This window comes from Varanus komodoensis, unplaced genomic scaffold, assembly GCF_004798865.1.
Source record: "Varanus komodoensis strain SLA01 unplaced genomic scaffold, ASM479886v1 scaffold109, whole genome shotgun sequence".
In the NCBI taxonomy this organism is placed as follows: domain Eukaryota; kingdom Metazoa; phylum Chordata; class Lepidosauria; order Squamata; family Varanidae; genus Varanus; species Varanus komodoensis.
Genome location: NW_025335313.1, coordinates 119,450 through 142,549, shown reverse-complemented (window position 1 = coordinate 142,549; position 23,100 = coordinate 119,450). Strand labels below are relative to the sequence as shown.

At 43.1% G+C, this 23,100-nt stretch overlaps 1 protein-coding gene across 3 annotated transcripts; it reads right to left on the bottom strand.

Annotated features, from left to right (window-relative positions):
* Positions 1-2,152: 2,152 nt before the first annotated feature.
* Positions 2,153-13,877, bottom strand: PDP2 (pyruvate dehyrogenase phosphatase catalytic subunit 2). 3 transcript variants are annotated; one of them, XM_044419796.1, is made up of 3 exons: positions 13,784-13,877; positions 10,544-10,620; positions 2,153-8,340 (listed from the first exon to the last, which is right to left on the bottom strand). In XM_044419796.1, exon 3 carries the CDS (start codon positions 8,285-8,287, stop codon positions 6,686-6,688), a length of 1,602 nt encoding a protein of 533 aa, XP_044275731.1. In that variant the 5' UTR covers positions 8,288-8,340; positions 10,544-10,620; positions 13,784-13,877; the 3' UTR covers positions 2,153-6,685. The 3 variants fall into 3 exon arrangements, with proteins under 3 accessions (XP_044275731.1, XP_044275733.1, XP_044275732.1); XM_044419798.1 differs by lacking the exon at positions 13,784-13,877 and adding an exon at positions 12,386-12,514; XM_044419797.1 differs by lacking the exon at positions 13,784-13,877 and adding an exon at positions 12,043-12,355.
* Positions 13,878-23,100: the final 9,223 nt, after the last annotated feature.

The following is a 23,100-nucleotide window of genomic DNA, read 5'->3' as shown; positions in this document are numbered from 1 at the left end:
ATGGCATCAGATTAGAATGCCCCTGTATTCCCAGGGCACTGAATGGGGCATTCTTAGTTCTCTTTCTAAAATGGCCAGTGTCTTTATTGCAATTGATTTAAGCCATTTAGACTGTTTTTAAATCTGAATTATATGTGTTTTATTATCTGCATTTAAGTTTTGTTATGAATTTTTGTTAACCAGCCAGAGATGTTTAACCATATAGAGAGGAGGGAGTTCACTTGCTTCTATCAGGTCTTAGGAGTACATTGTGGAAACATGTAACATTTCCATGTTTCTTTCATGCTTGTTCTTTAATAAGCAAAATAGGCACTCCATGGCTGATCAAGTGAGCCTGCTCTTGTATTAAGATAATTATCCTCCCTCCCCCATCAAACTAGGCAGAAGGAAATGCAGCCAGGGCCTCCTTTGCAGCAGCATCACTGGTGGAACACGCGCCTCACCTGGCCTCCCTTCTGTATTTACTCAAGCTTCTAACATCCAGCAAATTTTATGCTGCCCCATTCAAAGGTAAGATTTTCTTTCTAGTTTATTGCTGGTCTGGAATCTTTAAGAAATGTCACATTTTCATGATTGTATATTATTAACTTTTTAAAAACTGCCTTTAATTTCTTCCTTTTAAAAAAATTATAAAGCAAGGCATTTTAAAAAATGAAAGAAACCAAATCTTTCCGCCTTTTTCTTGCACAGAGTTGAGCTACACTGGCTACACTTTTGCACTAAGCTTTGCAGCATTATAAGAAAATCAGGTTGCTCGTATACGAGACAGAAAGCATTGATTTGCAAACACTACCATTCATGTACAGCTTTCTAAATTTTCAAAAATCTTTGTAACTAGCATAAAGGGCAAAGACTCCCAATGCTACCTTTACTACTAGAGTTAGGCTATTGTAAACAGACAAAGCCTACAGACAGCAACACAGAAAGTGGAAATCATATCACATTCTTCACATTTCTGAGACTCCTCCAAGCTTTGGCTGAAATGGCTCGCTTTGCACCTACCCCCTTCCTCTAGTGGCGGGTTAGCTGGGGACAAAGCCATGTGGGAAGACTAGCACACCGCATTGCTGTTCAAGGTTGTGGCTTCCTTTATGGATTCAATCCATCTCGTATGTGGCCTTCGAATTTCTATTTCTTCATTATTAACAGTAAAGTTCCGAAATTCTGGACATGTTTATTTTCTTAATATTCAGCTGGAATCCTGCTTTTGAGCTTTCTTTCACTTTATCAGGAGTCATTTCTGCTTTCTACCAGTAGATGGTATCATCTGCATATCTTAAATTAGTGATGTTTCTTCTGCCAATTTTCACTCCTTCCTCTGATTCTAATCCAGTTTTCCTTATATGTTCTGCATACAGATTGAACAGATAGGGAGATAAAATACATCCATGTCTGACAGCTTTGCATATGGGAAACCATTCTGTTTCTTCATATTCTGTCCCAACTGTAGCTTCTTGCCAGATACAGATTACACCTTAGGACAATCCAGTGCTGAGGCACACACATTTCAGGATCCACACAGTCAAAGGTTCTGCCGTAGTCTATAAAGAATAGACTGATCTTTTTCTGAAGTTCTTTGGGGTGCTCCAGTAGCCAACACATATTTGAAATATTAATTTATATCCTTTCTTCTTTCAAAGAACTCAACAGTGGCTTACATAATTCTTCTGCTCTCAATCTTATCCCCACAACAACCACCCTGTTAAGTAGTTTGGGCTGAGGCCTGTGGCTGGCCCAGTCACCCAACTGGCTCCATGCTGAGCAAGGACGTGAACCCAGAGTGCCTGAGTCCCAGTTCTGGTTCTTAGCCATGATACCACGCTGGCCCTAATATGATCTCTAGCGCCAATTAGGGGCTGAAAATAAGCCACTGCAGCATGGTTTCTCTCCCTGATCATGTGAACTTGCCCAGTGTTGTAACTGTGCTTGGGTTTACCCTCTTCTTTTAATGTATTTTTATTCTTATTCTGTTCTTGCTTGTCATCTTAAGAAGCCTCAGGACTGGATAGCGGGTTCAACAAAGACACACACCCAACTGAAGGAAGGCCACAAATCTTGCCCTGCAGGGCTGGACTCACTCCTAGTACAGCTTGTTCAAGACCAGCCACTCTTTTAAAAAAATCACAATTTCTAAATGAAGTGGTCGACTTGGTTTAGCATTTAATAGCCATTTATTCACGAGACACATCCACTATGAATACTGTACCAACTTTAATTTCACTGTCATTGGAATCATGCACAACACTAATCAGAAATCAGTCAAATGGAATTCATAACACATTTTGTTCTATACCTTTATTCCCAAAGACACATTTACTGTCAGGTTAGAAAAGCAGAGAGGTTTGGAAAATATTTAAGTATAAACATTTAACAATATTTGTTTTTCATCTCCATGAACAAGAACAACAGCACCAGTCTCCCCTTTCTAACATTTTAACTTAATATAGCCAGCATAAAAATACTAAAGTTTAAAAAGGTTAACAGAGTCACATACAAATACATATCTTACTCACTGAAGGAGGCACATTAGCACTATTGCTAAATAAGTTGAAGACCGAGTGATTTCTGAATTTTAAACTGTTACTCTGTATTACAGAGCACTCTCCAGGTGAGAACCCGTTTTGCTCAGCAAGAGAATGGATCCAAAGAGAAAAGTCTTTAGTGCAAACTCAACTGAAATCAGTTACCCAACTTGTGTGTCACATCTTCCCCTCCCTACCTTTGTTATACTAGATATTTTACAATTCAACAAGGTTTATTTCTATCCCAACCAGCACATTAAGAGCGGTGCTATGAGCAGCACCAAAATAAACTGGCATTGGCTAATATTACTACCTTTATGAGATATTCCATGTTTCTTCTACATATACTCAGAGAGTACTACACAAATGTGACAGCCCTGCCCAGGGTGTTTACTTAGAGAAAAGACCAGAGAAAGACAAAAAAGCAGAACACGAGGTGGGGAAAAGTTGACGTGAACATAGAAAAGCAACCAAGGTGGGGTGAGAGTGAGCATCTGTGGTCAAGCACATGTGCATAGCCCCAGGCTCAATCCCCAGCATCACACCAACGAAAGCAAATCTTAATTAGCAGGGCCCATGATCCCAGGAAGCCACTATCCGAGCAGGTAATACCGGCAAGCGGGGCCAGAGGCTTTTTTATGTGGTAAATCCTTTGTTAAACCAAGTTATGAGGCTAGCTCAACCTCAGGGACACCAGTTGTGTGAAAAGGTGAGATCTTGCTTTACATTGTTAACTGGTGATAGTGGGGGAAGAGGTCACAGAAACAGGAGCAAAAGACAGGGGTTTGGCTGCAGAGGAGCTGTTGCAGAACAGGAGGGGGAAGACAGTCTGCTAGGAATGCTGGAGGACAGATAGCAGCCACAGCTGCTATGGGCAACTCTCTCAAGAGTTCACAGAAACACATTGGGAGGGATAGGAGACTCCCAGGAATGGAAGGAGCCTCAACAGGAAGCAAAATCACCAGGTTATCTTGCACATCACAGGTAAGAAACTAGAGGAAGGAATGAAGATCTCAGCTGTCAGCCTGGACCATCCATCCCACAAAGAAGAGAAGATAGTGAAGGGCAGGCCTGGAGCACAGAGAAAAGCTGTTACTCAACTTCCATTACTCGGCTGTTGCTCAGCCTTGCAGAACAGAAGTGGCTTACCATGTACATGAAAGTCAATGAACTGCATCACTGCTCTTACAGAGATGCGCAACCAACAGTATTACCTGCATATCTGTAAACACTTTATACAGAACACTGTCATTCTCTGAATTAAATCAAGAATAAAACTCTTTGTGAGGTGTGCTGGCCGCACTTTCACAGTAAAAAGAGAGTGATATTTAAAACAGTAATTACAAGTACATTTAACACGATCAGTAACATTTTTACATCCACCTGTTGCTCTTAATGACACAAACCTTTTCTATGAAAGACGACAAAAATGTCTCCCACTCACTACTTCATTAGGTACTATGGATAATGTCAGAAGAAAGCCCACTTTTCAGGAAGAGGCATTACAGACTGTACTTAAAACAACCAGAAGTGTTCTATTATTTTAAATATTTGTACTGAATTTTCCATTTTTAACTGTTTGTATGGTAGGTTAGTATCTTAACTGTTTGTAATAAGATAATGTTGGTGACTGGGTTGATAGAAAATATAAATAATCTCATCTATTAAGAGCAGCAATTATTTGGCCTGATAATACTTAGAAACAACCCTAATAAAATCAGCACCCAGATGCTATTTCACTCCCATCAATATTTTGTTTGCAGTCCAATTTGTATTGAAAACTATGCATAGAACTTTTGTTTGATTTTAAAGTGCTGACAGTAAGGCAAACCTTATTTACGTTTAGAAATTGTTTCCAGTATCTGACGGAACTTTAAGGACTCAATAGATGTTGCAAAAACCTATTTACACTTTCTTTTATTTCCCTTCTGTATAATTACTCTTCTTAGGGAGCCATCTTAGGGGCCCTAGGTGGCATCTGAGGATCCACATGATTGCTTGGAGTACACGCTCCCCCCATCCCCATGCCAACTTCAGGGATTGTGCTCTCGCTTTGGAAAATGGAGTCAGAGATCCAAAACTCCTCACCTCCCTCAAGCCTCAAAGTCTGGAGATGGGAAACTGGAAAGGCCAGGTTGAGCTACCATGAGCTCCCCTACAAAATACCTTTGCTAGACTGGCTAAAAGCCCAACCAACAAAAAATGCAGGGTTGCATGACTGAGAGCTGAAAACTGACTTCATCTCCCACCTTGGACATGACGATCGTAAGTCTGAAAGCTCACAAGCACTGATGGCACAGTAACTAGGTCTGAGTCCTCAACTATTTTATTGCACTGTCAAGTAAGGCATGCTTGCAACCCCCTCAAGTTATATCATCCGCGGAACCAAAGGAATGAGATGAATAAGATAGGCCAGAACTGCTCATTCAGTGCAGCTTCACGCCTCCCTCTAGCCCACTTTCACTTCTTTGTGCAGAGAATGACATTTAAGAAGTTAATTCCCCTGGTTTTTCTACTGAAACTTACACTTTTATGTATCACCATCAAACAGGCCCTATTCTTTTACTCAAAGAATGGGAAATTCCATCTGCATGAGCAGGAATTGCCCAGTACAAAGCTGCTGTATTCCCTGTGCAATAGCCATGTTTTTAAGTCATTTCAGTCTTTATGCGATGGCTTTGAATTAATGATGAAACTTTTATTCAACTAAAAACTCAGTAGAAATGAAGTGCATGGCTACGCTTCTCTGAAATCAGGATTCGGACTATAAGCAATTTTTATATTACACGCTAAGTGATTTGATATTGTTCAACATAATTTTAAGGAATATAAACAAGGTTCAGTCATAAACTAGCAATGTATGTACACTCAAGACTATTTACATTTAGCCTAGATACAAAACTTCGTATTTGTTAAACAATGACAAACTTTGCCATTGTTAAACAATGACAAACAATGACACAAATATTATTTGAAGTCAGGATCTGCCTCCTGTAATAGGAAGGAACTTCTACAGGAGAGACCACTCTGCTCGTGGAAGACCCCTCTGCCTGACTTTTGGGGATCCCTCTCAATCCGAACTTCAGCTCACACCTTTCAGCAGGGCCTTCTGACTGTCTATGTATCATTTTCAGCGGGTTGCCTGAGAATGAGAGACCACTAAAGTCTACTTCCATCAGCACAGTAACTCCATTGTAAATTTTGGATTTAACCCACCACATTTATGCAAATTAAAAGCACTGTATTTATACATTCCCAGTGACCAGATAGCTAATAATTTATTTCCAAAAATAAGTTGTACTCATAACAGATACATGTAATGTCCATACTTGCTAAAAATACATGTTAAAATTGGTATTTTCTCTGTATTACAGCCACTTTGCCAAGTGGCTGCAACACAGCTAAGAAAAAAGTTGGTGCTTTCAGGGCTTTTTAGTTTACTTTTAAGGTGTTGCAGTTTAAATATGTAACTGGACAAGAGAATTTAGGAAGCTAACTTGGAAACAAATCTTCCTGAGATATTGTGCTCTAGGGGCAGAATTCCCTGGGTGGCTTCTCCAAAAGGAGGTACTTCTGACTAGTCCCTGTATGTTTCACTCCAACGTATGTCAGGGTAATGCCTGGCAGATTCTTTCACCTCAGTTTGCTTAGGTGTACACCTGAAATGAAATGTTTCCCCCCAACACCCAACACACACACAGGGCAAACCTTGTCCTTCTGGTTATGCTGAAACTTGTGCTCAAATGACAAGTACTGTTTGCCATTTCAGATTTTAAATCTTGGGCCAAACAAGCATGGTTCAGAGAAATGCGTAACCAGCTCCAAGGGGAATGAAATTTGGCCAAACATAGGACAAATTGCCTCCATTGCGCCTCGGCTTGGAATGGCACTGGATACACAGAAGCCTTCTTGATCAGAGACTTCTGTCTCAGGATTGTGTCCTAAAATAACCACTTTTTACTAATCAACTGAAAGAAGCATTATATTAACAAGGTTAAGTTATTTCACGTTTACTCCCATTTCTCGGTTAAGAATAGGCAAGATCAGGCTGCTGACAACAGGCGGGCCTGGGGGTGTCTGCACCATAGCTTGCCTAGAAATGTAACTGGCAGCCAAAAGAAGGGCTGACGGTCCCCAGAACCAACATCAACAAGCCCCGCTCCTTACTCATTCTCTCTGTAGTGACCTTCAACTACATCTGAATTGAAGTAAACCACGGTAACAGTGATATCATCCCGATACATGCGTGCCAAATCATCTGGAAGAGTCAGCATTGCCATGAGCTTCTCCGGATCGATCTCTCCATTTTCATTACTGCCAACCGCATGTCGGATGAGGTGAGTTGCCACATTTCGGTCGTATGAATGGCCCTGCCTCACTTTTCTCCGAAGCAGCAAGTTCTGCATGCAACCCAGGTTGGCTGGTTTCTTAAAAGTGAACCCTGTTTTCCGGACATCAGCTTCCAGCAGATGGTCTGCAACAAGCCGGACTACTTCTTCATTGCTCAACATGTCCCACAGGCCATCAGAAGCGATAACTAAAAATTTATCCTGCTTTCTTATTTTGTGGTAGGTAACTTCCGGCTCTGCAGTTAGATAGGGCGGCGTATGGTAGTTTGGAGGTACGAACTCATAAATGTTTAAAGCCTCCGTGTTGCAACAGTTGCCCAGCACACTGTTCTGCAGTTCCCGGCTCCACTTGAAACTGACATCTCCAAAGGCTCTCGAGGGCATGAGGACTCCGAGCAACCTGTTGTTCACAATGAGGGTGCCCTCTTCCGTGTCTGGGTGCTCCTCTTTTAACCTTAAGGCCTCCATTTTGTTGAAAGCATTGTGATCTTGAGTAAGAGGGAGGGCTGACCACATCCCATCTTCATTCTGAACCCCTAAAATTGCTCTGCAGTCCCCCGTGTTTGCAACATGCAAATGAACACTGTCGATGTGAGCCACACATGCTGTTGTGCCTGAGAAAGCTACCTGAAGAGCTATGTTTCTGGTCAATTCATTTTCTGAGGGAGCCTGAACCTCCAGGGATATGTCCGAATCCAGTCTTTTAAATGCATGGATCAAAGCATCTTTTAGATCCAACCTGAGCTCTGTGTCCATGTTGAGCAAGTCCTGCCAATAAACCCGGAGCTGCTCCAAATACAGTGGTGCTACTTCTTGAAAGAATCTGTCATTGGGATGCTTGTGCCACTGTAGAATAGGCAGAACTGGTTTCATAGACTCCATGGCAGCCTCAATTTCTTCCAGCGTGTGCGGAGCCAGAAGAGAAACAGCAATGTAAAAAAACAGCCTCTCGCTGACTGACTGGGCACAGGCATAACCTGCGTGACCATCAAAGACCCCAAACATCATCCCTCGGGTTTGCAAACAGGTAGCTGCGCTTCTGCGGTCTTCAATTGGGGTGTTGGCAGCCAAGTGGTTACTCTCAAACTTCAGCACAGAGCTTGGGTTTTTCCCATCAAATTCGGGGACCGTATGGGACAAGTCATTTGCCCGTAAGATGTCATTGATCTGTGATGGTGTCAGATGGAAAGAGAAATCTTCTTCTTCTGTTGAGGTATGTCTGAAAGCTTTTCTCACAGCGAGAGCTTTGTTCATCTTGCAACTGCAGCTTGCCAGGAGGGAAGAAAAATGGCCTTTGGTAAACACATTCCTCCATGGTACTTTGTATTGACTTGAAATGCACCTGGAATATAAACATCCTTTTCCAGGCAGAGTGGAGATGGTGCTTCGCACAGAGATTGTAATCCAAGAGGACATCGTATTAAACTTCCTAAGAATTCTTCAGCTTTAAATCAGGATGTTTGAAAAACCTACAGGTAAGAATTAAGTGGCTGTTAGATTAGGTAATGTGCAAATGCATCCTGTAATCTCTACATGGATGGTACAGATGAATGTTTGACAATAGGTTATTCAAGAAACATAAGCAAGCACGGAGCAGGGGATTGGACCATCTGACCCCTCCCAACTCTACTATTCTATGCTTCTACAAATTGACTTTTGTTATTTAGAGTGCAAAGAGAACCTGCAATCATAATCTCAATACCACTCACATAGAAGGATTTGGTATCAGGTCTGTGGACTAGTAATGTGTTAAATAGATTTTTAAAATGCAAATGGAAGATGCAAACTGAAGATGGTACCGATTTCACTGGACACCTTTACGATAAAACACATTAAGGATGCAATCCCAGCATGCTGGGAATTGTAAGCCTCTTTCTGTTTAAATATGCAAAAAGACTGCACCTTTACTTAGAATTAGTCTGGTCATTTCAGTGGCTCTAGAGTCAAATGCCAAAGGACTTAACATTTGTTGTATGAGTGTATTTCTTCAGGAAAGGCTCCCTGCCAAAGAGATAGTTTGCATCATCCAGCCCTTTGCAGAGCTATCTCCCATCATAATTCTTCTAACTCGATCGCACTCTTCATGGTATGAAAGACCCGAATGAAGTTGAGCCAAGTTAAACAACCATGTGCCTACATAATCCCCAGACGTAAGAGATGTGCTTTGTAATACCTTCTGGAATAATTCTATAAAGGATCAGCAGTTGTTTAATCTGTACAACTACCATGAAATATTTACTTATTTAAATTAATTACTTTAAAATTAGCAAATTTAAAAACCACTCCATATTTCAGTATGGAGATTTTTGGAACAGTGTACAATAAAAAATAAACTAGTGAAAGAATAAAGCAGTGTTAAAAGCAGAATCAATAAAGTGGCACCTGGTTAGTTCAAGAAGGCCTCCCGAAATACCCGATTTCAGGAAACCTTGCAAGCAGCACAATGTGGTGCCTGCCTGACTTCCAAAGGGAAGGAGTTCCGAAGAAATGGAGCTGCTACACTGAAGCACCTTTTCCAGGTGGACTCCAGTTGAAGCACAGGTCCTTATGGAACCACCTCAGTGACTCTGCAGGTTGAGAAGAGAGGAGTCTCTCTCTCTCAGGTCTCTGATCCTCAAATGGTTGATATGTAAATCAACTGAGTAGGGTAATTTTATATGGCACCCTCTTCTTTGGCTATAACCTATACCATAAGTACAAGTCCCAGTGAAATCAGTAGGACTTGTTTCAGAGTAAATGTTTTTGGAATCATGCTCTTAGCGTAAGAGAGTATGCACATTTTGGAAACATTCCTGCCCAGATAAAAATTAGCCCAATAAAGGTTCATGCTTATTCTGTTCCTTATGTACAATTATGAAAAAAGCATTCCATTGATTAATTTTTAAGCCTCTGCTTACAAATCCCTCTCATAAGTGTATCTCAAGCTCTTTCAAATCAAAATCAGTGACTGTGCTTGCACTGGCATTTTTGAAGCTCTGATTTTTATTTATTTACTTACTTATTTTACAAAATGTGTTCTACTGGGATATTGGCTGGAGGACTGAAAAGGAAAGCATTGGAGGAAGGTAAGCCCAATATTTTGCTGGTGAAAAGTGAACTGTTTGCAGAAGAATAATGCAAAAGCTACACAAGCATATTGTGTTTTTTATCTGCATGGTGGCTTAACATGTCATGCAAATTTACCTCTTATCTCATTGCCCAAGGGTATTAAATCCACTGATGTTACATCTGGGTCAGGTGATAAAAGACAGGTGAGTTTCATGAGTAATGAAGTGGAGCTAGTATCTCCTATCTCTTTTCAAACCATTTAACTTTCACTGCTTGAGAAGTTAAACTTCTGCACACGGAAAAAAACTTATCTTTCACTAATATCAAATAGGTTTTCCTTTTAAGAAAGGAAAAGTTGTGAATTTTCCATTTTACAACAACAGCTACTGCTCTTGACATTCTTTGTATGGGTCTTCCATCTGCCTATTTTATTTTTTATAGAAAAGCCATCAAGTTTTTCCAGAGGCATCTGTTGTTCTTTTACCTTCCTCCCTTTTACTGCTTCCTTATCTCCCTCTATTACTCTTCCTTCTGCCCACCTACAATCAATTTTGTTTCCTTCTGTAGATAGAAACAAAAAGAACAAAGTAGCAGGAGATACGAAACAACCTGTCCTGTATTTACCTTGCTAGTCATTCAGGATTCCATGACCTTTCTCCGAATGAGCAATGTGGGTGTCCTTCTTGCAAACCTGTTAAAAACTAAAACAAGAGGGTTAATAAGAAGGTTGCTGACATGATACTTACAAATGCTGTCAGTAAAGAAGATCGCAGTACAAAAGGTTGCAAACTCAGTTACCCATGCCAATCAGTAGTTCAGAAAATGTGATTGTCTAAGTGACCCATGAACAAAGTTTCTTACAAATTCAAGGAAACCACCTAGATGTGCAGAAGAACATTGTTCTATTTATGAGAGAGAGAGACAGGGTGCTTTCAGATGGAGAGCCGCTAAGCACCGCTAATCAAAATGCCTATTCTGTTTTGCTTTATAGCCATTTTTTTCTAGTAAGAAAACAGAAAGCAGTGGTGAGAAAGACAAAAGGATTTTAAACTGGAGGGTGACATCATCTGGACCCCCTCCCCATAAACTTCTGTGTTTGGAGCAGGGTGACTACAGGACAATGCCTGACCTAGAAATGTGCGCGCATGCACACCGAGCAAGCTTGAACAACATTTTCTTCCTTCAGGAGGGCTGTCAGAAGGATTAACTATTAAAAACTTCGACAGGGAAAAGTGAGAAGAGGCAGCCACTGGCACCATAGTGACCAATTCTCCTACCCTTTAAGAAAGACAACAATGATTCCTGTTCCATCCCGAACAAGAAAAAAGGGACCTTCCCAAACAGCATTGTCAGGAGAAGGGGAAACTCCCTCCTCTCCCCCCCCCCCCCAGTAAAACTTTCCCCCTCTATAATGCTATAGTGCTCAGGTTCAGGGCCACTGATCCAGTATAGGGAGGATGGTGTGTATACACACACACACACACACACACACACACACACACAGCAATACTGTACCCCCACAATTAGGGGCCACTCTCCTACATTCCACTCCCCCCTCCCCACAACAATTACTTGAAGGGAGGTTAAGTCCACCCTAGAAATACCCAACAAATTATCTAACTACCACAATAGCTTAGTACTGCAAAAATAAACACCTTTTAATCTTTTGTATTAGAAGAGATGCATGCTAAATTAGTATTGCATTTCAACAGTATGCTACTGTGCCTATATCAACAGAAGCTGTGCATCATTGCATAACGGGTCAGTCAAGGTAATGTTGTTTTAGAACTTGATAAAAGCAACTCTCTCTTTGGCTGTAGTAGAGCTGTGGTAAGGGCTGTTTGCTTTTGCTTCAGGCTACAGAGTTACAAACAAGTTTGACAAAGTCAAAAAGCCAGCATAATCTCAGCAAAGAAAATAGGGGAGAGAAAGCATGAACTGATCAGATTACATAAGAAAATTTAACATTTACAGCACAGAATACACAGCTTTCCAGTCAAAATATACATATTCTTGAATATCCACCTATATACAGATCTGTGCAAATGTAACAAGGAAGTTAAGATTAAGGCCTACACACACAAAGAACATTTCTTAAATTCATAGACAAGAAAAACACCTACCTCTTTTAAATTTCTAAACACTGGAAGATCACTTAGATGCCTAGGCACCTGATACTGTTATCACTGCACCCCTCAGAATGGAATTGTGCCTTAAAAAATATCAATACCAACTATCAAAGAATGCAATTTGAGAATCCACAACTGGAAACAGTTTGGCATCAGGTTACCAAATTTCAAACTGGTTTCTTCAGCATTTCTTTTTACAGAAGCTGTGCACTGCTACACTTCATAGGTAATGAATATTAGGAAGTGAGAGAGTGTGTGTACAGTGAAACAGAACAGGCAGCTACCATAAATGAACCATAATATGTATTTCTAGGCCATGAAAAGGCCACCTGCTTACTTTTTAGACCATTAGCCTCTGTCTTTAAATATGGCTGGGGCTATTTCCCTTGCTCTTCTTAGTCAGCAGGTAATCTCTTTCTGCCGCACAGAGAAGCTCAGTCAAAAATCATCCCGTAATTGACAGAGCACAGCAGCTGAGATGGGAGGGGCAGCAGCTCAGCTCCTCCCTCAGCGCGCACAGCCATTGGCTCTGGCGAGGGGCGTAAGGTGGCCACACTGCTGGGTGTGGGCGGAGCTGCAGGCGCGCCCAAGGGCCATGCGGGGCTGTCTGGGGAGAATTCCGGGGAAGGCAGGAAGGAAGCCGAGCAAGGCATGGCGCGTGGCCGCAGCTCGATTAGTACAGTCGCCTCCCCCACCTGGCGCTATTCAGGTGTTTTGAACTACAACTCCCATCAGCCCTTGCTGTGGTGGCTGATGGGAGTTGTAGTCAGAAATCTCTGAGGGGTGCCTGGTTGGAGAAAGTTGCATTACAAGGCTTCGTTTGAACCAGGGGCTTAAAATGTGTAGAGCACACACACACCAACCATAGTTGGGGCAAGAGACTCGGCTCTTTTCAGAGAGGGCAGGCATCGAATTAGCTGCTTCCTGGGGAGTAAAGCTCCTACTTGTTCAACAACTGGCTGGCTGGTTGCCTTGCCGCTGAAATCTTATAACACAATCCTGGTTTTGTTTTTCCCCAGAATGAATCCCCACTGAGCTCAAGGGGTGCGAAGAGAGGCTTGGTCCCCCGTGGACGCGTTTAGGATTGCCCGCTATTCATGTCATTCATGCCATTTCTATAGAACCCAATAGCTGAAGCTTACAAAGATCAGAACTTAAAAAAACAAACGCTTATAACGGCATGCAGCAATTGACACCAAGTCTGGGTCCTCAGATGCTCTTGAGCCAAAACACCTATCATCCGTGATCACTGGCCATGCCGACAGGCTATGCTGGGGGCTGTGGTCCAGCAACATCTAGGGGATTCAAGGCTCGCAAAGGCTCGCCTAGACCAGACAGCTTCGACTGTAGGGCGGTATAGGAACGGGAATGAAAAGAATAACAATTCCTTAAGTAGAGATCCTAGGGAAGTTTGGACAGAGAGGAAGTCCTACAATTCCTGGCACGCCCCGCCCAGCCAGTGCTGGCTGGGGCACGCTGGAAATTACGGACTTGTCATTTTTCTGTCCAAGCCCACCTGGGATCGCGCCCTGCAGCCGGGAAGGGCCGCCTCACGCCCAAGCAAATGCCGTCCCTCGTGGTACAGGCACCTCCGCCGACCCGACCCGCCTCGCCTTTCCTCCCCGCGGCCCGGCCAGGCGCGCCCGACTCCTCCCTCCCTCTCCCGCTGCGCATGTGGCCGCCGCGCGTCCCCGTCTCCGGAGGAGCGAGCAGCGCCCGCTCGCGCGGCCCTTACCCGTCCAGCTCGAGCGAGGAGCCGGCGCCGGCCGCCGCCCCGTCACCCTGCCGCGCTGCCGCCTTCCGCCAGCCCCGCGCTCCGCTCGGAATCCGCCGGGGGCGGCGGCGACTCCGCCTGCTCGTACATGGCCGCTTCCCGCCTCCGCCCCCGGGGCTCGCCCGCCCGCCTGCCCGCGGCTCCGCCTCGGGCTGGCGCCGCCCGAGCCGCCACCTCCCGCTCTGGGAACGCGCCCGCCTCGCTGCTTGCTGCTGCAAGTGTGCCGAGTCCGGCCAGCCTGGGGGTTTCTATGGAGAGCAATATGGTTGTCCTCCTGCCGAAGGAAAGGGCGCCTTCCTGCTTGTCGCCTGAAATAAGGAGAGGACGAAGGCCAGGGAAGAGGAGCTTGTGGAGGTGCCTGCTTCACAGTCACTTGGGGGCAGTGCTGGATCCCGGATTCAGGCCCACTGGACCTTTGCACATGCTACTTTGTATTTTGTTTCATGCTCTGTGTGTGTCTTAGTTTAAAGGATCTTGTCACCGAAGCCCCCCCCCCCCCATTTGTAAAAAACGGTGCTGGTGAGGGCTCATAGAAGTTGCTGGGCAATCAGGTGCTGGGCCACAAGCTGCCCGCCAGTGCATTAAGACTTGAGAAAACCAGTGTGATGAGTTTTAAACCAAGGTAGGGCAGGAGAGGACCAAGTCTGAAATTCCCACTAAACCACTCTGCCTAACCTCTCTCACAGGGTTGTTGTGAAGATACAATGGCTGGGGGAGGAGTGGGGGAGGAGAGGACCAGGAAGACCCATGCATGCCACCTGGAGCTCCTTGGAGGAAGGGTGGATAAAAATGAAAAAAATAAAAGGCAACCATATTATGGCATCTGCCTTTATGAACTAACGTCTGCTTTGTTAGATGCATAATAAAATGTTATGCTCAGTTGGCAAGTCCAGTTGAACATATATCTAGAGGAATTGAAAGACAGATAACAGTGGAGTCAATTAGACATGAAGTGCAACAGGGCATTCTTTAAAAAAAAGAAAGAGGAAGAGAAGAGAAGGGTAATAGTTGGTGTGATGGAAAATCCCAGGCTGAGATTAGTCACCAATTGCTGTTGCAAAATCTTACTGGGGGTTTTCCATCACAAGCAATATGCTTTTTTCTTCTCCTTCCTCATATTTTTAAACTCTAATTTATATTCAGGGTATTATTACTTAACCGCTTACGTAAGAAAAATTCTGAGGAATCCAAAAGCTTGATTAGTACTTTCTGACGTTTTACCTGACCATAAAGTATTATGCTTCTTTTGCTTTTGGATTTTTTTCTCATGGAAAATTAGATGTTCACCTGAAACTTCTTAGTTTTTGTAAACCAGTACTATATTTTTGCCTTTCATATAGTCAAGGCTATGGTTTTCCCAGTTGCAATGTATGGCTATGAAAGCTGGACCATAAGGAAGGCTGAGCGCAAAAGGATTGAGGCCTTTGAATTGTGCTGGAGGAGACTCCTGCGAGTCCCTTGAACCGCAAGGCGATCAAACTGGTCAGTCCTAGAGGAGATCAACCCTGGCTGCTCTTTAGAAGGCCAGATACTGAAGATGAAACTCAAATACTTTGGCCACCTAATGAGAAGGAAGGACTCACTGGAGAAGAGCCTAAAGCTGGGAACAATTGAAGGCAAAAAAGAAGGAGGGGACAGCAGAGGATGAGGTGGCTAGATGGAGTCACTGAAGCAGTTGGTGTGAGCTTAAGTGGACTCCGGGGGATGGTGGAGGACAGGAAGGCTTGGAAGAATATTGTCCATGGGGTCGCAATTGGTCGGACATGACTTTGCAACTAACAACTGTATTTTACTTAGCCAAGGAAAATTGAGCTCAAATAATGTACTATAAATGATAACATTAAAAAATGAAAAAAACTCCTATGCACAGCTTAATGGAAAAGAACAATCTCCCATCCTAACCCATCAAATTGTAAGAATAAGATTGTCTAAGCACCATACATGAACACTTGTTCACAAAAAAATTGGCAAACCAATATGGACAAATTTAGTTTGAAAACAAGACATGTTGTCCTTTCAAAAGTCTGTAATATTTTGCCATCAAAATTTTAAAAAAACCTGTTTCCCCCCCCCCCCCCCCCCGCCCCGTTTTGGCTTCTGCAGCTCATCTACCAAATTTAGCATCATAGTGTGAGGGGTAAGAGAACTGTATGGACCTCATGGGCTACATGTTGCCTTCCCCTGCTGCAAAATAACACTTCTGGGAAAACCAGAAATTGATATTTTACCTTAGTGTCCCTCTACCTGCTTCATTCACAGTGTTGGACTTGGTGGACCAGTGTTTGAACTGAAACCACCTGAAGTCTACCCACCATCTTGTACTGATAGCTTGTGGGCTGATAATTGAATTGCTGATTGTGTGTTGTTAATATTTACAGTTATTATTATTAACAGTAGGTACCTTTAAAAAAAGAAATAAAAGAAACTAGAATTCCAACACTAATCTATTTCCCACATATTCTTGGTCCCCTGTAGGTATATTTGTCACATTGGAGCTACTTGAAAGCTGATAATGTGGTGGAAGTAGGTGGAGAGGTGTTTTTCAGAATCAGATTGTACACAGTCTGGTCATAACCACAGTACTACTATCCACAAAGAGGAACCAGGTAGGCCCAGGGTCCTAATCTGACCCCTAAAACAGTGCAGCTAACAGCAGCTACCATGCCTAACCTCTATTCCTGAACTAGAGCTGGTCTACAAGTTAGCTACTTAGCTAGTACCGAAGGTTAGCAGTTGCACTTAGCTAGTACTGATTATCATATATTGTGAGCAATTAGAAGCAAATATATGATTGAGTTAATAAGTAATTGCATTTTTGCATAAATAAGTATTTTATTGGTAAGGTCAATGACATGTTCAGCTCTTTCCTCAAGGACAAGAACTCTTCCTGTACAAACACATTTATGGTTTATTATCAAAGATAAGGTTTAATATTATCAATGTGAACACTATTTACATTTTATAATAACATCATATAACCACCTAAACGTAACTGGTAAAATAGCACTGATGCTGTATTATGGTCCTGTATGCTTTCTTAACCTTCTCCTTACATTTCAATACTCTTTCCAACCTGGAGCTCTCCAGATGTGTTGAACGACAACTCCTATCACTCCCAGTTAATTTGGCCAAAGGTGACTAGGAATGATGGGAGTTGCAGTCTAATACAGTTGGGGAACACCAGGTAGGGCAAGGTATCACTATAATAGGGAACTACCTCAACAGGATAATAGAGGCCCACTAGTGATTTTGAAAGAAGAAATGCCTGGAGAAGACCTCACCAGCTAACAGAAAAACCCTTTGCCGTATGTCTCAGAGGAATAACTATACTGGGGGTGGGGGGAATGAAACGGGGGGGGGGGGAGTGGGTGTGTTTGGAGTGGCCATGTCTGCTTTTGCTTTGGCCAGGGCCAGCCCTGACATGCAGTGTAATGAGGTAGCTGCCAAAGACAGCAGCCGTTCAGACAGGTATGGTGGGGCACTGGCTGTTGGAGGACAAAGTAATGTTTGTCATGAGAACCCCATGACACAACTGGAACACCATTGCCCTGCACCTCCTTCAGCTAGTCTGCTGCTTACAGGCATGGGGGAAGGTGTTGTCTCATCACTTGCTTTTTCGTAAATTCACCTACCAGTTTGGCTAGTTTCAGTATATGGACTGGAGTAAGTAATTCTTTGCCAGAAGCAGCAAAAAAGCTTGGGTTGGCTCTGGCTCTGGCCTTGCATACCAATGGGATCCCCCACCTCTCATCTGCCCAGGTGAGGCATGGAGAAATGTGCTTTATCAGGACAAAGTAACTTCTCCTCACACAAGGAAAAAAAATGCTCGAGAGAGGAAAACAAGTTAAATAGTAATATCCTTTGCATTCAGATTTTCACAAATGTGATCCACCCTATGTCATATTTAATATTTATCACCAAACTCTTAAAAATATTATCTGTTGTCTGAGGAGAAAATGTAAAATGAGACGCTTGCAATATATATATTCTACAGATGTACCTAGCATGTTCATATATTTATAATCAAGACCTCAAATGTGTACTTCATGCGCTTTGAGATTATCACACAAAGCCACAACACGGAGAGGTGGGGGACAGGACACCTGTCAGAATCTTAGAAACAACAGCCTTGACTGTCTTTTAAAAGTGCGTGGCTGAAACAAAAAACAGCAGGCAGAAAAGCAGCCAAGTATCACAGCACAGCCTCTTGCAGCAATCGAAGTTAACCACTTACTGACTGACCAATATAATCCAAGCAGACAATAGATGTATGAACAAGATGCACCATGTGAACATCGCCTGAAAAACAGACAGATCTAAATGTCATAAAGGTGGGGATTGTTTTTCTCACAAGTTGATCTCAGATACTGCTAAATATCAAGAAGAGCATGAGTAAACTTTTGTCTAAGGATTGCATGCTAGTAACAAAGATTATGACAGCTGCCTCATGGGTTCAGAAGCTGTACTGCTGATTCATGCACTGCTCAAAGAGAAATTTCAGAAATACCCTAACCAAAAGAGTTCTCTTGAAAAGGTCCATCTAGTGCCACGCCCTACTCCTCACAGTGACTAGCAAGATATGTGCAGAGTGCTCCCAGGAGGGCAACAGAATTCCCCACAGTTGCCCTCATCCTGCAACATCTGCTATTTGGAGAGATAATGTCTGACAGAAGAAGTGATGCTGCCAGATTTGATAAGTCATTAGCACATTGGTCAAAACCTGTCCATTTGTAATGCTCAGCTTTGTGGTGAGGCTCAACTGATGTATTATGATTTCCGTATTACACTTAGAATTGATTGCAAGCTTTGGAATATGTACAGTCTTACTATAAACAAGATCATGTCTGCACACGCACTGAGCTGGTAGAACCCTTGAATAATCTGGTGTATCCACAACTGCTTCACCTGTCATCACGCTGGTGCAGCTCTTGTTCATTGAGGAGGAGGAGGAAGACAATGACAACTTCACCGGTCCATCTTCCTACGGAAGCATCACGTGACATTACCACACAGGCAAGCCACGTGACAACAACCGATCACAAAGGGAGCGCATAGCATGGCATTGTATGACAGCACACTGCACTATGCAGTTCCAAACTGCAGAGCCTAATGTTGCATTTGTGCAGAAACTTGCATGCACAAAATGAGAATTTATATTACATGGACCCTGAAGTGGGGAGTCCATGCTCTGACCACAAAGAGCAGGGTGAGATTGTCCTGTGTCCTCTGTAGTCTTCCCTCTCACTCATTAGCTCAGGCCTTGGCTAGAATGCAGAGCAGGAAGACAAAGATCACCTCCACATTGGATGCAAACATCCACGTTTGGGGCTTTACAAGCATTAAGTGCACAACTCATGACACTGGCCCTGCACCCTTGTTATTCTTGATTGCACTGATTTCCCAGGCTCTCTTTGGGGAATTGCAGTGCTCATTTCTGAGCAAGTATGTTTGGAATTACAAGCAGGATGGTCTGGTGTTTCATTTACAAGGAAGGTGGTTGGTCAAGGCGAAGTTGCATATGCAGTAGAGCAATGTTCAGGTCATACTGCACTCCAGTCCAGTGTGACCTGAAATGCCCTCAGAAGCGAGAGAAAGGTGTAACTGAAAACTTTGCAAGCCCTGTATGATAAGGGACTTATCTTATGACCTTATCATTCAGCCATTGTTGCTTTTTCTGCTACATTCCATTCGCTCTCTCTTCAATGTCTGTGCCAGTTGCTTTGCTGTTCTTCGATATAAATCATGTCCTGCTCATTCATGCCAGGCATGTGTCTAGCAACATCTTGCAACTCTTGACCCTTTGTGGTCTGGAATCTGAAAGGATCCAAAATCCACTTTTTATTTAATCTCAGGTGTTACGCATATGCAGCTGTAGTTATAGCCATGTTGCCAACTGAAAACATTTTTGTCAATAAAAGCAAACTGAAGTTGAGATTGATGTTAAGCAGTAAATTGTAACATGGGAGTTAATGTCTATGGTTCCCACAGTCCAGGCTGGTATCCACCTAGAGATTAGCAAGTGATCAGGGCAGCAGAAACAAACTCTGTTTCATTCCTGCTGTTACAATGACACTGCAATTTACATTTAGTCTAAAATGCAAAACTGCAGATTCACAGAGTGGTTTTCCTCCATCTCTCTCTCTCTCTCTGGCTTGATTTATACATAAGGACAAGCAATGCTGAGCAGTTGCTAAGGTCCATCTTTTTGGCCTGAATATGTCTGACATATTATCAAGTGGTTTCCATGCTAGCATGGTTACTACTCTCCCTTTTTAGTTCTCCTACAGTCAGCATGTATCCTATCAGCTACTGTACCTGAAATTCAGTCCTACAAAAGATGGCTAGAGCCCCTCCTGCAGCGGCCACTCTTTCTAGGGGACTTTATGGTAGCTGCTTAGCAGGACCATGGAAATTACCACACCAGGTTTAGACAACTGGAGAAACCATTGTGAAGCATGAAACCATAGAACAGACCATTGTTTCTTATTATGGTTTCCAAAAATCAAATGTACCTTACTGAAATACGACAACACATCATCTCGTGCAAGAAACCCCCATGTCTTGTCATGTTGTGCAAACCTGGCTCTGTTTAGAGCAGGGCTGGAAAACAGTTTTGTTGCTATTATTTTAATGTATTGTGAATGTAGAGGTAGTTGTAAATCAAGAACTGGAGTATGGAAAGAAATGTTAATGGTGTGTTTCAGGATAAGACATGGCTACCCAAAGGGGTGTACCATAACACCATTATCTGGGTCTGAAATTTCCTATCTGCACCATTGTCCTCAGGGCATGGTATATCCAGGTAAGTTCTGATCACTTGTTTAGAGATGAAGGTGGATCAATAAAAGCATATGAAACTGTGCAATCCTGTGCGTGTTTACCTGGAAAGTAATCCCATGGAGTTCCAAAGGACCTACTCTCAACATATACATAAAATTGAAACCTTATCATTTATACATGGCCATGCAGAAGTAAGTTGAATGTGACTTATTCTCAGGTGTGAGTAGGATTATAGCCTAAGTTAAGCAAGGCCATTAGGTGGCATTTGCAGTCTGGTTATCCATTTATCGAAATCCCAAACTTGCTACTAGAATAGGGCCATGACTTATGGCAGTAACTGCCAGTGGTTTTCCACCATAAGGAAATGAGGTGGTGGGCCTGCAGAAACTTGACAGCTTAATGATACAGAAGATGTTACTACACACAGAAGGTTCAAGGTTCAGTTTACAGCAGATAAGGCTGGAAAAGACCCTTCCTCTTAGACACAGACGTGCACCTCTCTTCCTCTCCTTGCTGAGCAGGGGACAAAACATGAGTCATGTATTCCCATCATGCACATGGTAGCCATGTTATGGGTGGAGTCAGCTAGAGCTGGGGGTAAGACTAGATGGCCTGGGAGGTCCCTTCTGACTTGCTCTGTTTCTATCACTTATTGTCACAATCTGCAAGCTGCTGGAGCTCCTCCTGGTGGCCTGATAGAGAAGGCAGCCTGGCTCACCTTGCAAGTACATGCAGGATTATCACTGAACCTATAAGTGCATTCTGGATTAGTGTCAGTGCATTTGTGAAGACTAGCTGGGAGCTACAGGAGGCCTACAAAAGGCCTCTCAGTCCTGCTTGGCTTTGTCACAACAATGTGACTCTTCATGGTTCTTAATCCTACAATGCCTTCACTCATGTCTTGACTCTTGCCTGTCCCTGATTCCACTTTTTCCTCTAGTCCTGCCATGTCTTTGTTAATATTTGGCTCTCATCTGTTCCTGACTTTGCCTTGTCTTTGGTCTTGCCCTGCTTTTGGTGGTACCTGGCCATTCCCTTCACCTGAATCTGCTTTTTCCTGTGGTCCTACTATGTCCACCAAGTGTCTAACCCTTGGCTGAACAGGTCTTGGTTCTCCTCCTAACCCCATCAGCCCTGGCTGCAGTGTTGAGGACCCTTGCTGCTTACATCCCTGTGGAAACTTATTGACTGGGTTCAGCCATCTCGCACTCAAAAGTTGAGTTTGGGGTGTCAGTGAACTATGGGTTGTTGTGGGAATGTGGGTTATTGTGTTGGCTGAACCCAGTCAAGAAAACAAACCATGGTGAATAGTCCAAAGTTTAGAACTCAACAAGAAAACATGGGTACTTTCCATAGGTCATCCATGGTTAACAAGCCATGGCTTGTTGGTGCAGCTGGGTTCAAATAGTATTTTGAAGCATGGGTTAACCATGTAACCTTTGAGTATGGGTTATCATGTTATCTTTTTGGGCCATCCAAACTTCCAATGAAACGCATTAGCACAATGTTACTAGTTGTCAACTGTCCTTTAAGACAGTTTGCCTCAAGGCACCCGCACTAATAGCTCTACTTAAAAGGACTGCATAGTTGGAAGGCAGCCTCTTAGTAATCAGAGGCACTGAAAGTCATTCAGATGAACCCAAAACCCATAACTTTCACTGATGAGGTGGCAGGAGTGGGTCAGTCTTACAGAACAGGAGGAAAACTAGCAAGTGGAAATTATCATTAGACTGAACCTTTACGAGAGAGAGAGAGAGAGAGAGAGAGAGAGAGAGAGAGAGAGAGAGAGAGACTGACTGACTTGTATGAAGTCAAATTTATAGTACATTTAAACAATTGAGATGGGACTTGATAAAAGATTGGCTGAAATGAAAATGGTGTACCACAAAGGGCAATGCAGTTCAACCAAAAGCAACGAAATAGCCCTTGACTTTAATCAAGCAAAACGTTTTTCTTTTTATAGGCTTTGCTACAATAAGAACACTTCAGAGTACAACTATTCAAGGTCAATTATCTATCACTCAGTGTTCTGTTAATTTTAGTCAAAAATACTGCAAGACTTTTTCTTCTGGTTTGCCAAGTCCTCCTGCTTTCTTGTGGTATATAACAAGTGATTGATTACATAATAAAAGTGATTTCGGTTATCATGGGGCCAAAATGGCACCACCCACACACAAGAGGGTGGCAGCAGCAGGTCATGGGGAACCCAAGGTTTGCAGAAATGCAAAAAAAAAAAAAAAATGCTTTAGGGAACCACCCCTCCACCAGAAATACCACAGCTTAATGAGGACTGGGTATGCTTAGTGGTCAAGGAGGATTAGAGTGTTTTTGGAAACCCTGCTGAAGTCCCAAGCAGGAGGACTCTGTGGGTGGGAGAAATATGAAAGGGAAAGTGATCTCTGCACTTGTTATCCTGCCAATGTCTTGGAATTTTGCCCATCTAAGTCTTTGCCTTGGCCCATGAGGAGGGCAGGCTAAGGCACTGCTAGGATATATAA

What these genes read in the sequence shown, in the direction of transcription:
- PDP2 (XM_044419796.1), bottom strand. Translation starts at nt 8,287, where the DNA reads ATGTCCTCTTGGATTACAATCTCTGTGCGAAGCACCATCTCCACTCTG.